At 48.5% G+C, this 13,990-nt stretch overlaps 1 protein-coding gene and 2 pseudogenes across 1 annotated transcript; 1 reads left to right on the forward strand and 2 right to left on the reverse strand.

Annotated features, from left to right (window-relative positions):
• Positions 1–3,898: 3,898 nt before the first annotated feature.
• Positions 3,899–13,410, reverse strand: Pmvk (phosphomevalonate kinase). The gene is made up of 5 exons (XM_021157650.2): positions 13,109–13,410; positions 10,855–10,918; positions 8,388–8,540; positions 5,213–5,342; positions 3,899–4,394 (listed from the first exon to the last, which is right to left on the reverse strand). Exons 1-5 carry the CDS (start codon positions 13,201–13,203, stop codon positions 4,258–4,260), a joined length of 579 nt encoding a protein of 192 aa, XP_021013309.1. The 5' UTR covers positions 13,204–13,410; the 3' UTR covers positions 3,899–4,257.
• LOC147005598 (signal recognition particle RNA) lies at positions 7,384–7,629 on the forward strand (annotated as a pseudogene).
• LOC147005599 (signal recognition particle RNA) lies at positions 7,428–7,673 on the reverse strand (annotated as a pseudogene).
• Positions 13,411–13,990: the final 580 nt, after the last annotated feature.

Below are 13,990 nucleotides of genomic sequence, written 5' to 3' on the forward strand. Positions count from 1 at the left end.
CTTTGACCTGTTGCCTGCAGGTTTGGAGGTTTGGTTTTTATCTTCTAGAAGTCTGACTATTTTGTGATTTGTTTTTTGAGACTGGGCTCGAAAGGAACCCAGACTGGCTTTGAACTTACCTAGTAGCCTAGCCAGGTGTGGTTTAATCCCAGTGCTCAGGAGGCAGAGACAGCAGGATCTGTCTTAGTAAATTCTGAGACAGCCAGAGCTCCAGAAAAAGAACTCACTACTTAGCCAAGGCTGACCTTGAACTCATAATCCTCCTGCTTCTGCCTCCTGCGTGGGTCTGCAGGAATGTTCCACTACACCCAGGGTTTCATTAGAAGGTCAGTATCAGACTGGGGGGCATGCCGTTCTATTTCTAGTTACCCAGAGATTTCATCAAATATGAACACAAAAATAAAATGCCAGCAAGGCCCTCTTTTCTGGCTGGAACCATGCAGGCCTTTGCAGGAAAGAAAAAAAAAAAATATTCCTGCTGTGCCAGGAACCTTTAAAAAAATTAAAAATTAAAAAAAAAAAAAAAGGTTTTGCAGAGTTGAAGGTCAAGTGCCTTTAAAAGAAATTTTCCCAAAGGCTGCTTTGAAAGACAAGGCGAAACATATCTTCAGGGAGGGGAAGAAAATCTAAGTAAAGCGCTGAAGAGATGCCTCAGTGATTAGAGCACTGGCTTCTCTTCCAGAGGTCCCAGGTTCAGTTCCCAACACCCATGTGGTGACTCACATCTCCGATTCCAGGGAATCTGATGGCCTCTTCTGGCTTCAACAGGCACCAGGCATACACATGGTGCACAGACTCACAAAGGACCCATGCATATAAATTAAAGAAAAATAGAAAATAAAATAAAAGACTAAGCACTGTCACAAGGGACACCAGCGAGTGTGCAGAACGGAGAGGTGAAGGGACAGAAAGGCACGAAAGGCTGGAGTGTGGACGGTTTCACCAATGAGAATTTGCCTTGCCTCCGGAATCAGCCAATCAGATTCTTCCATCTACGGTGCCGACAACTTGGCTCTCCCTAGCTTTTATTTCTTGTTCTGAGCCCCATGAAGCCTCTTAGCGGTCCCTTTGCATGTGTTCCCCTTACCCATCAAAACCGTGTCACCCTTCCCACCTCCCTAGTCAGAGACTTAGTCTTTCCTGTGAGGTCTACTGCCCAACCCCTACCCGGGCGAGCCTCATCCCACTGTTATCCACCCATCACAAGTACTGGCTAGCCCCCCCCCCCCCCCGTGGGACTCAGTCCTCCCTGTATCTCAGACCCTCAGACCGTGTTGGAAGGTCAAGAACTATGCCCTCTCAGAAGCGCTGCCCCCTCTCAACTCCAAAGCCCTTTCTGCCCCCCTCATACTGTGCCCGTGGGGGAGGGGGGCTCCAGACTAGAAGACACTACTGACCCTCTCTCTGTGCTAAGAGAACTGACACCTGAGCTAGGACAACAGGTGTCTTTTCTCAAGTGCCAGTGCTTAAGTCCAATTAAGGGTCTTTGAAGTGGCTGCCCAGGCATGAAGGTAGGCTGTTTACTCCCAAAGAAGGTTCTAGGCCTATAGCAATTGTGGGCTTTACAACAGAACTGTCCAGCTGGGTGCAAAATCCAGCTATCTCAGTTAGTATGGGGTGGTCCCCCACTGGATGGGTTTTACAACAAGCTCTCTGAATCTGCTCATCTTTTTTTTTTTTTTTTTTTTAAAGATTTATTTATTTATTATATGTAAGTACACTGTAGCTGTCTTCAGACACTCCGGAAGAGGACGCCAGATCTTGTTACAGATGGTTGTGAGCCACCATGTGGTTGCTGGGATTTGAACTCTGGACCTTTGGAAGAGCAGTCGGGTGCTCTTACCCACTGAGCCATCTCACCAGCCCCAAATCTGCTCATCTTTAAAATGAGGTAAGGGGGCCAGGGGCTGGAGAGATGGCTCAGAGGTTAAGAGCACTGACTGCTCTTCCAGAGGTCCTGAGTTCAATTCCCAGCAACCACATGGTGGCTCACAACCATCTGTAATGGGATCTGATGCCCTCTTCTGGTGTGTCTGAAGACAGCTACAATATACTCATATGCATAAAATAAACAATTCTTTTTAAAAAGTGAAGTAAGATATATAACCATACCAGTCTATAGGAAGTTCGCAGCCTTCCTAAGGATTCCACCCTTTAATTAAAAGTTCATGTTGTGGTGAACCCCAACCATAAAACCATTTTGTTGCTATTTTATAACTGCAATGCTGATACTGTTATGAATCATAATGTAAATATCTGATAGGCAGGATACTTGATATGGGACCCATCTCCAAGGGGTCGCGACCCACAGATTGAGAACCACTGCCTTAAGTGATCTTTTTTTTGTTGTTTTTCTTTTTTTTTTTTTTTTTTTTTTTTTAAAGATTTATTTATTATATGTAAGTACACTGTAGCTGTCCTCAGATACTCCAGAAGAGGGCATCAGATTTCGTTACGGATGGTTGTGAGCCACCATGTGGTTGCTGGGATTTGAACTCTGGACCTTCGGAAGAGCAGTCGGCACTCTTAACCACTGAGCCATCTCACCAGCCCTTTTTTGGTTTTTCGAGACAGGGTTTCTCTGTATAGCCCTGGCTGTCCTGGAACTCACTCTGTAGAGCAGGCTGGCCTCAAACTCAGAAATCCGCCTGCCTCTGCCTCCCGAGTGCTGGGATTAAAGGCGTGTGCCACCATGCCCGGCTTAAGCGATCTTTATTTCAAACTATGGTTGTATTAGGCACCCCTGTCACATGAAGGCTTTTGCTCGTGGGACCCTCCCAGATTGGTGACTCAAAACTTTACTTACACTGGAGGAATAGACCTTGTGAGTTTGAGTCACTTTTGTAGCTGGGACTCTTTATACACCTCTGCTCTGAATCCCAAGAAAGAGCCCTACACAGTGCGGACCATGCTGGCCTGTCTAGGGAATCCTAGCTGCCTTTGAAGTGCAACTTCTCTCTGGTCCCAGTGTCCTGTGGGAAACCTGTGTGTCTCCTCTAAGCAGACTCCGGGAGAACTCCCCCGTGCCTGCTCCTCCTCATTTGCTCGTGGCCCGGTGCCTGGCAAGGGTGGTAGTTAAGGCAGACAGTATAGGCAAGAATGAACAAGGTTTTTCCGGGTTGGTCACACTGAAGTATCAGCCTCTTCTCCCATCTCCCTTGTTGGTGAGAACTGAATCTATGTGGAAATAAAGGCAGGAGGAGCACTAGAGGCTTGGCCTGGGGAGAGCATGGAACCACAGGGCTTCATGTCGTTCGCACGGATGTGACAGAAGATGCTGGCCACATGTCAGTCATTCTACAGTGAGCCCGGACTCATTACCCTGCCAGCCAGGCCAGGCATGTCACTGGAGTTCCTGGCATCCACTAAAAGGACGTGGAAGTTTCCTCCTACCCACTTCACTCAGTGTCTGTGATGAGCCCAGAAGCTAAGAAATCATGAAAGGCTATGAAGGGGCAAGGTGCTGGTGCACTGGTGCTAATTCCCGTGGTGACTGAGCCTTTCTTAGGGCCATCCCAGAAAACAAGAACCACAGACCCCAATCCCACTTGTAACACAGAGACCTGCCCCAGGCTTTAGGCTCGGGCCAACCTCTGCAGGATTCATCCCAGCCAAGTACAAGGCAGAGCGGGACCCATACCTACCCCAATACCCCAGATTTATTTTCTTTCTCTCTTCCTTTCTTTCTTTGTTTTGTATCATGTTTTGAGACAGGGTTTTCTCTGTGTAGTCCTGGCTGCCCTCAAACTCACTCTGTAGACCAGGCTGGCCTCAAACTCAGAGATCTGCCCACCTCTGCCTTCTGTGCACGAGGATTAAAGGCGTGCGCCACCATCGCCTGGTTCCACCCCCAGGTTTTCCAGGATACCAAGGAAACCATCAGTCCCCAGCTCTAAGCTGGGTTCCAAGTAAGTTTATTAGAACTCCAGGGCTGCGAGCTTACACACAGGGAAACACCACCATCATGGCTCTGCAGCCTGCCCATCATGGGTGTGGCAATGTTCCTGCCTCAGGCAAAACTCATGCGGCCTGCCTTTGCCCTGTAAGTGCCCTAAAGAGGCAGAGTGTCCTCTCCAGGGAAAACACAACACCAGAGGTTTCTTTATTTGCCCACTACTCACGAGCATCCTGCCCAGACCTCTGGAAAGCCAGACTGTCTGCCTGTTTCCTGACCTCAGCTGGGACTGGGGACCCACATCTGGCAGAACCACTGTTCGCCAGGCCCATCAGTCTCTGCTCACCCCTCAAGCCTCATCACTAAAGTTTGGCTTGAATAAATTCCAGCAGGTGCTCCAGCTGATCCTCCAGGCACTGCTCATCTCCGTGGTTCTCAATGACCCAGTCAAAGTTCCCAAAGTTGTCCAGACCACATTCTGACTCAGCATCGTCCACCCCTGGGAGGAAGAACAGAGGAGTCAGACTCCAGCCCTCCACCCTTTGCCTCTCCTCTGAGAACCTCTGGGAAGTAGGTTCCTGAGCTCCCAGGCAGCCCCTGAAGAAATCACTCTGCTCTGGCCATCGCCTACTGAGAGAAGACTGGATCAACAACTGCAGACAACCCGAAAGGGCGTGACACTTAGCCCAGGCTGGAGCCTGCTGGGAGTATGTGTCCTCAGGGCTGGAAGCAGGGCCTTGAGAAAGAGATTTGACTTGTCTAGGCCAAGGTCCTCATTGGCCATGAGTATGGGAAGAGCAGCATTCATATGGGAGTTGTAAAGCATGAGTCTGTAAGAAGGAGTGTATAAACCACCAGACCCAGGCTGGCCTGCTGGAGCACCCAAGGGACACGCTGTTAGCTTTTACACTCATTAGATCTGAGTGTATCCAAGAAACAGTGACCTGGGGCAGGATAGAGGCCCAAGCTGCCCTTCAGAACTGTCTACAAAGCAGGTCCTGGACTGGTACCACTGAGGCCTCTGGAAAACTTCCTGTCTGGCCCCATGGCTTATCCAGGGTTGGTTTGGCTTGCTCACCAACCACTGTCAGCCCCCAAAGCCTGAAGCACACAAGCATGGGGCTTTAGCCAGAGAAGTCCACTGGCCTTAACAAGACAGCCAAAGGAGATAACTATGAACTTGGCCTTCTACCAACCCATTCCTCAGGCCTCAGGTTCCCCTTTACAGCCTCTCGCTCACTGTCAATATCAGCCTAGAGCACAGGGGTAGCCGAGCTGTGTGCTGAGCCATGGGGATAAATGCTAGTTGCTGCCTACCTGGTGTGAACACCCAGCCCCGTTGCTGTCGACTCTGCTCCGAGGCCACTACTCGGACTGTCTGTATCACAGCCCCATAGGCCTCCTGAAACCACTGGATGTCAGATGCCCTCCGTGTGTCACTCACCAGCTGCAAAGAAGAGACACAAACGGGTGACCACGAGGAAAAAGTGCTATAGGGAAGAAAAGCTGGGGGCGGGGGGAGGGCGAGCCCCGCTACTGAAACCAGAGCAATGGTGCAGCTCACTGAACAAAACACCTCTGAGTACTGTCACCTGCCAAAAAGCACGATCACTCAGCTCCAGTACTAAGTAAGGGGCACTGCAAGTACTCTGCACTCTGCCAGGCATTGAGGATGATATCATAAGCCAAGTATACCTTGCCCTGCTCTCTTGGGGCTGGAACATACAATAGAGCAGGAGATGCAATAACCAGGGGCCACAGTGCTGACTGATGAATGTCAGCCGGGACATGACTGGAACATAGCTCCTCACCTCCTGCTCTCTCCAATCCTGACCCTTCCTGTCTCTGCTCAGAATCAAATCCTTGTCCTTCTGCCCCAGAACCAACTCATCACCTGCTCAACTCCGAGTGGCTCTATCATTAAAATCCATGTAAAGCTGGCCCCTTCTTGGGTCTTTCCCAGCTCTGAGGCCTGCCTGTCACTGGACGATCACATAGGACTGTCTACTAAGCCTCTCTGCTTCAGCACTTACCTGCCCTTCAGCAGCCAGAGCAAGCCAGTTAAATCCTTTATTTGGTTTTAAGACAAAGTATCATTGCCTAGCCCCGGCTGGCCTCAAAACTGGTACATAGCGAAGGCAAACCTTCAATTCCCTGCCTTAGCTTCCTGAGTTAGAATTACTGGCATGGGGCTGGCGAGATGGCTCAGTGGGTAAGAGCACCCGACTGCTCTTCCGAAGGTCCAGAGTTCAAATCCCAGCAACCACATGGTGGCTCACAACCATCCGTAACGAGATCTGGCGCCCTCTTCTGGAGTGTCTGAAGGCAGCTACAGTGTACTTACATATAATAAAATAAATCTTTAAAAAAAAAAAAAGAATTACTGGCATGTGCACCACATCTATAATGCCAGATGTGGGAGTGGGGTGTGTGTGTGGGAGTAGGGTGTGTGTGTGTGTGTGTGTGTGTGTGCGCATGCACGCGCACAGGCTTGTGTCTGTGCATGTGTGTAGAGATAATTCAAAGCAATCAGTTTTCTCCTTCCGCCATGTGGGTCTAGGGATCAAACTCAGGTCTTCAGGCATGACAGCAGATGCCTTTATCCACTGAGACATCTGACCAGCCCCACCTGGCATTTTTATGTGGCTTCCAGGTAACTGAACTCCGGGGTTTTATTCATTAAGCCATCTCCTGTCTCAGGTTTTCAAGCCCACTCCTTCCAAGAACTATGTCCAGACACTAAAACACATTCCACCATTGGCCTACACCCTATTAATTAAGTCAATTGCTCTTTGATTCCTAAACCATGTCTTTCCTCTTCTTAGAACTTCTCAGTGACTCCTAGACTCTTCCAAAGCCTTATAACCTTTGTCCTTAACCTTCCAAGGCTACCACAATGGCTGCTTCTCAAACAGAAGGAATGGACCCCTCTCTGGCCTTCACATTCTCATCCCTCTCTCTAGAAAGCTACTTCCCTAACTATCCATTCAGCTCACTCCTTCACTTCCTTACAGTCATGCTCTGACCTCACCTTAAGAACAAGGCCTTCTTAAGCCTCAAAAAGCAGTCCTTAGACAGCAGGCCTTAGACACCAGCTGCCCACACCACCATCTATCTTGTTTGACCTCCACCCCCACCCCTGGCACCACCTACATGTCTCCCCAAATCCTGACTATAACGGGAAGTTCCTTGAAGGTAAACTCTTCATTCCATTTTGAACCAGCATTCCCTAAGAACCTAGAGAGGTGTTTGTCTGGCAAAAGGAGACACTCACTCAGAATTTACCACAAGGATGAATAAGGACAGCTCAGTGTAGGGTCCTGTGGGTTAGTTAAGACCTGGGGAGGTGGGAGCAGGAGAATCAGAGGCTGAAAGTTACCTTGACCACATAGAGGTCCAAGGCCAGCCTGCGTCACATGAGACCCTGTCTTAGGCGAAAGAAAAGGGAAAAATAAAAATAAAAAAGGAAAAAGAAAAGACAATGGTAAACCGGGCGTGGTGGCGCATGCCTTTAATCCCAGCACTTGGGAGGCAGAGGCAGGCGGATTTCTGAGTTCGAGGCCAGCCTGGTCTACAAAGTGAGTTCCAGGACAGCCAGGGCTACAGAGAAACCCTGTCTTTTTTTTTTTTTTTTTTGGCTTTTCGAGACAGGGTTTCTCTGTGTAGTCGTGGCTGTCCTGGAACTCACTCTGTAGCCCAGGCTGGCCTCGAACTCAGAAATCCGCCTGCCTCTGCCTCCCGAGTGCTGGGATTAAAGGCGTGCGCCACCACGCCCGGCCCGAGAAACCCTGTCTTGAAAACCAAAAAAAAAAAAAAAAAAGAAAAGACAATGGTGTATATCAAGGAAGGCTTCCCAATGGAGGCATTGAAAAGTGTCAGAGTAAATCAGGTCAAAAGGTCAGGAAGGGGCAGCCGGGCAGGAAAAAGACAGGCAAAGGCATGATCTGCTAGGTGTGGTGGTACACACATTTAATTCTGGCACTTGGGAGGCAGAGGCAGGTGGATCTCTGTGAGTGTCTGGGGCCATCCTAGTCTACAAAGTAGCTGGCCCTGACAACATAGTAAAACATTGTCTAAATAAATAAATAATGAAACAGAGAGAAAAGAAAACAGAAGGGAAGGCAAGAAGGAAAAAAAGCAAAGTCACAAGTACATAACTGATGTAAGAGACGCTGGCTGGTGGCTACAGCTCTGTTAGGATGGAGAGGAACTCGGGAGTGCCAACATTCACATCAAAACTCGGACTTTACTTGTGTGTGTGTGTGTGGGGGGGGGGTTTAAGAGCACATTCTCCACATTCCACTGATACAGGGCTTACTTTTTAAGTCACCCTGGCTCCTGTCCAGAGATGGCCTACAGAGGCAGGAGGACTTCTGAGATGCTAGCGAGGTGGGCGGAAGGACATGGACAGAAGGTAGCAGTGAAGATGAGAGATGGCCCCAGGAGAGGGTTGGGAAGACCTGTTTTGTACGCCAAGGCCGAGCCCCCTTACCCAGATAGGCTGGGACACGCCTTCCACAATCTTCCGGCAGAAGAAGCCTGGGTCTGCCTGGCGCTTCTGCTCCCCCCAACAGATCATGTCCCTCCGATAGGTCTCCTTGTAGGTGCTTGCATCCAGAAGTCTCTGGAAGTCCAAGTCATGCTCCTGCAATGCAAGTCCATCTATGACACAGTCCCACAATCCTTCCTGAAGCAGGAAGAACCAGTCCTACCTGGCACCTCCCTGTAGTCACTAGCCAGCTTGGACACTGACAAAGGCAGTCAGGAGGCGAGCCTTACAAAGGAAGACACCCCCCCCCCCCAAGATACCCAAAGCTGGGAGGTCTTAGATAATTCCAAAACTGTTTGACATGTATGGTGTCATTTTTTCTCTTCTGAGGGTTACCTCCTTCCAGTTACTTCCGGCTTAAACTAATCTTGAAGTTAGTTTGCAGCCCCTGGGCACAAACTTAGCCTATAGTGTTTCCAGTCAGAAGTCTTGTGTCCTTCTGGCATCTTTTGCCTCCATGAAAAACCCCAGAGAGATAAGTCTCCCTCTTCTTCTCCTTTCCCATACCCAACGTCCTGGCACTTGGCTGAAATAGCATTGCTTCATTTGGTTCTGGGCATTCCTAGGACCTTGTACACCCAGAGGAACCCTCAGACAGGAGGGGCTACCCTGACCCCCAGGGAGCTGCTTCTAAGCCTTCCCTCCTCTTCTCCAGAGACAATGGCAAGCAAAGGCTCTACCCAGAAGGCTCCAGAATAGAAAGGTAGTCTCAAAAATATAACCCATAGCCAGGAGGTGGTGGCTCACACCTTTAATCCCAGCACTCAGGAGGCAGAAGTAGGTGTATCCCTATGAGTTTAAGGCTAGCCTGGTCTACAAAGAGAGTTCCAGGCCAGGCAGAGATATATAGGGAAACCCTGTTTCAAAATAATAATAATATTAATAGTAGTAGTAAAGTAACAACAACCAAAATTCAAAAGAGATGCATTTGTTTGCAATAAAAATCTCTTCTCTGGATTTCTGAGTTCGAGGCCAGCCTGGTCTACAAAGTGAGTTCCAGGACAGCCAGGGCTATACAGAGAAACCCTGTCTCAAAAAAAACAAAAACAAAAAACAACAACAAAAAAATCTCTTCTCCTCCCCTCTTCTTCTCCCTGTGCCAGCCAGCACTGCGGTTCCAGTGGTATCTTTTCCAGCAGTACAGAAACTCACATCTGGAACATCCCTCACAGCTGGAACAATGTTCAAAGGGGCAAGCACTTCATATATGTACCTAAAGAAGAACTGGATATAGAACAGATATACCTTTTTTTTTTTTTTTAGACAGGGTCTCACACCATAACCTGGCTGGCCTGGACTCTCTTTGTAGACCAGGCAGGCCTCAAATTCACAGAGATCTACCTGCCTCTGCCTTCCAAGAACTGAGATGAAATGCATTCACCACCAGGTATAATTCTAATTCTCAGTCATTAGTATGGTTTGTCCCCACCAAATCTCCTGTTTAGCCTTGTCCCCAATGTGGTGGTATTGGGACATGGTGCCTCTGAGGGATTGTGGCTCTTAGAGAGGACTAATGAGTTCCCACTTCTGTGGGACTGGATTGGTCAATATATACAGCTCCAGGCCTCTCTCCTCAGTCCTCCTACCACGTGATCTTTCTTTTGTCCACTGTCCTCCCACCATAAGGCCCTTACCAGAAGCTAAGAGAATACTAACACCATGTTCTTGGACCTTCACAACTATGTGTTATATATCTCTTTTCTGTACAAAGTACCCAGTCTCAGCTGCTGTGTTATACCAAAACCAGACTGACTAGGACCATCTGCACACTGCTCTACATCTCGCTTTCCGCCCACCTAACCCTGTGTCCTGACAGTTGATGTGCCTAAATTTCTTTGGGGGAAAGGTGTGTACCTGTGCGTCTACACTCGATTACAGGTCTGCAATCTCAGATACTGCTCCATCCACCTTGAGGTTTTTATTTTGTTTTTGAGATAAGGTCTCCCACTGGGACCGGGACCTCACCAATTAGGCCAAGCTGGCTGGCAAGCAAGCTACAGAGATCTGCCTGTCTCTGCCTCCCTAGTGCTGGGATTACAGCACAATTGCCTGGCTTTTTCTGTAGGTATTCAGGATAGAAATCAGGTCACAGCAAGCATTTTATCAACTGCACCCTCTTCCCAAGCCCTGAGAATCCCAGGGTTGTATTAGGCCAGGTGGGTGGCAGAGTATGCCAGTGTGACACAGTTGAAGAAAGGGGATTATAGTACAGATCCTGTAAGATAGGAGGCATCAGAGCTGCCAACTCAAGCACCTACAGCCCTTCCTGGACCCCTTCCTTTTCTTGTTTGTCTGTCCTTAAGATAGGGCCTCAGATCTAGACTCTCTTGAGCCAGTGACTCAAGCAGTAGCCATTTCTCCAAGAGCAGGCTCATCCCAGCGCCCCCAGAAGCCACAAGCCACCACCTACCCGAGCATACTGCTCCTTGAGTGGACCAGAGAGCCGCAGGATAGCACAGATGTTACCTCCAAGTCTATGGGACAAGGAATCAGAACCCAGTTAATCCTGTGCTGCCAACAGTCTCCAGTGTCCAAAAGAGGAGTGTAGTGCCTCTGTTGCTCATTTCTACCATAGGAATTTCTACTCTTGGCCTCCCCTTCTCTGATCCTCTTTGCTCATTGATAAAATAATAGCATCATCTGCCCCACCGTCACACAGGACTATTACAAAAGTCAAAGGAATATAAAGGAGCCCTGAACAGGCAGAAGGCATTAAATAATTGCCGTAGGAAACTCTAGACCTGCTGATGTTCTGGTTGGATCAGGTTTATGCTGGGACTCCAAAGGCGTTCTCTCAGAGCCACAGAGACCTTAGTAAACGTTGGCCTGGTTACCGCAACATTAATAATTTGCCCTGAGTTACTCGGTGTACTTACAATTGTTTCCTATATGCTATGAAATAGGTGCTCCCCGCTTTAAAGTAACATTGTGGGTAATGAAACAGTAAATTAAAATAGCTAACACTGTATTCCCGGACAGGTTGGCTCCTTTGATTCTTTTAGCCATCCCATGTAATGCCCATTTAACAATAGCAGAACTTGGGGCTGGTGAGATGGCTCAGTGGGTAAGAGCACCCGACTGCTCTTCCAAAGGTCCAGAGTTCAAATCCCAGCAACCACATGGTGGCTCACAACCATCCGTAATGAGATCTGGCGCCCTCTTCTCGAGTGTCTGAAGACAGCTACAGTGTACTTACATATAATAAAATAAATAAATCTTAAAAAAAAAAGAAGTACATCATCTTAAAAAAAAGATAGCAGAACTTGACTAGAACAGATAAGAAATCTGCAGCACACCATCCACTAAGCACTGAGCCAGGCTGTGGACTCCTAGCAGCCGAACCCCATCCATCGTCTAGGCTTCCGGCTGCTCTTCTGCCTATGCGTGGAGCTAAGAACAAGTAAAGTTTAGACATCGATGGTGATTATTTAGTGATAAAGGTTTGGGGTAGGAACCTCTGCCCAGGGCTCCCCTGAACCTCTTGGAATGGCTGTGGTACCTCACACGTGGTGTCCTGATCACCTTGCCCTCGGAGAGGAGCCCCAGTGTTCTCTCTCCCCCTTCTCTGCTTTCCCAGCCCAAGTTTCCAGAAGAAAACAAAAAACAGTGTTTCCTAGAATATCTTATCACTTAAGAAAAATAGAAGCCTCGGGGGAAAGGCGAGCCTCAGAAGCCTGACAGTCTTGGCTCAACCCCGAGAACCATGCTTTCTTAAAAGCTGAAGATGGGCCAAGTGTGGCGGCACATGCCTTTAATCCCAGTGCTTGCTCTTCTTACAGACCAAGGCTCTATTCCCAGCACCCACATGAAGGCTCACAACCATCTGTAACTCCAGTTCTGGGGATCACCTGCCCTCTTCTGGCTTCCAAGAACACTCGCACACACCAAGGCACAAAGCCACACCCATCACATAAACACATCTTTGAAAATAAATATCTAGAAAGGAAGGACAGAGTGAGTGAACGGTATTTCCAGGCAGACCAAGCTGAGTTTAAATCCTGAGTTTGCTACTTTATAACCCTAGCAAATTTTAAAATTTTAATACTCAAAAATTCACCATGTTGTCCACTCTGGCCTTGAACTCCTAGGTGTATGAGCTCTCTCTGCTGCTGGACCACACTCTCTCTCTCTCTCACACACACACACACACACACCAGGATTTAGCTCTTGCTAATACCACTATTTGGTAAAGAAGCTAAATAGGTTAAATGAGATGATATAGATGCACAACACCTGGCATAGAATATTCCATAAGTTCCTGCCATTGCGGGGTGTTCTGGGCAGATTCTCTTTGGAGCTGACACACTCAGGACGTGGTCTTGAGAAAAAAAAAAAAAAAAAAAAAAAAAAAAAAAAAAACAAACCCTTACAGTCATGTTAGTCTCCTTATCTAGGCCAGTTACCTCAGACCACAATCATCAAACAGGAATGGCACGTTGAAGGTGCCTGGATAGTAATAGTAGTAATTCATGTTTCTTGAAGGCAGAGCTACATCTTCATAGTTCTGCAGTGGATTTGTGCAGGCTGCTGTTTTACTGACTGTAAGGATCTGCCTTCCCCTGCCCTGTCATCCTGTCCCTCCTTGCCCTCCACGAGCTCCCTCCATCCAGCCCTCCATCACTTGCGGTAGCGCCCTTCCTCGGTTTCCCTGCACCCGCGGACACCTGCTCTGCAGCCTCTCGGTCACGAAGTCCTTCCCGGATTTTCTCTTCCCGCTAAACAGCAGCACCAGACGCGGAGAGGCTCCGAGCGGGGCCATGGTGCCACCAAGCTTCACCAGGCCTAAAGCTGACACTTCGGACCCCTGAAATGCAGCCAAGCACGAAGTGGACCGGCTCAGTAGGAGCAGAAAAGAGGAGGGATCCCGCCCCTTCTCCACACTACACAGCCCAAGTCGAAACCAGCGCGCAGAGAATGGGCGTAGAAACTGGAAGGGAAAGAGCCTTGCAGCCTGGTATCTAAGTACTTTCTCCCCCCCCAACCCCCCCACGCAGCACGCACTTAGAACAGTCCATGCCCGCCCAGATGTGACGTCATGGCCCCGCCTTCTCGGCTGACACCGTGAGCCGAGAGTGACGCTGGAAAGACTAGCCTCAAGTTCCCTTCTACACAATCGGCCAAACATAAAGAAAAATAGTAATATTGAAGGCATTTTCAAATCTGCCTTTTAATGTGTACGTTATAACTCATGCTCTAAAGCAAATATGTGTTTGCCCCGCACTAAAAATAGCTCTTTCCAAAGAAGTAACCAGACAATGACATGATAGGGTGTGTTTCTTGACGTCATAGCGAGGGAGGGGCTTAGTGAACAGTATGCTATTTCACTGTTTGAAGAGGTTTTGTAACTGCTGAAGCCTCCAGCCGGAACTAAGTGATCTTTTCTTTAGCCGCATACTCCTCTCCAAAGCTTTTCAGAATCTCGAGAAAGAACATTGGTGACATTAGTAACTTAGGTTAAGAAGGAGTTTTGACGCCACTCTGAACAAGATTACCCAATTTCCTCCGGAGACCAACATCCAGCCAGAAGTTGAGAGGCAAAACTAAGA

This window comes from Mus caroli, unplaced genomic scaffold, assembly GCF_978045245.1.
Source record: "Mus caroli unplaced genomic scaffold, Mus_caroli_1 scaffold_3, whole genome shotgun sequence".
Classification (NCBI taxonomy): Eukaryota; Metazoa; Chordata; class Mammalia; order Rodentia; family Muridae; genus Mus; species Mus caroli.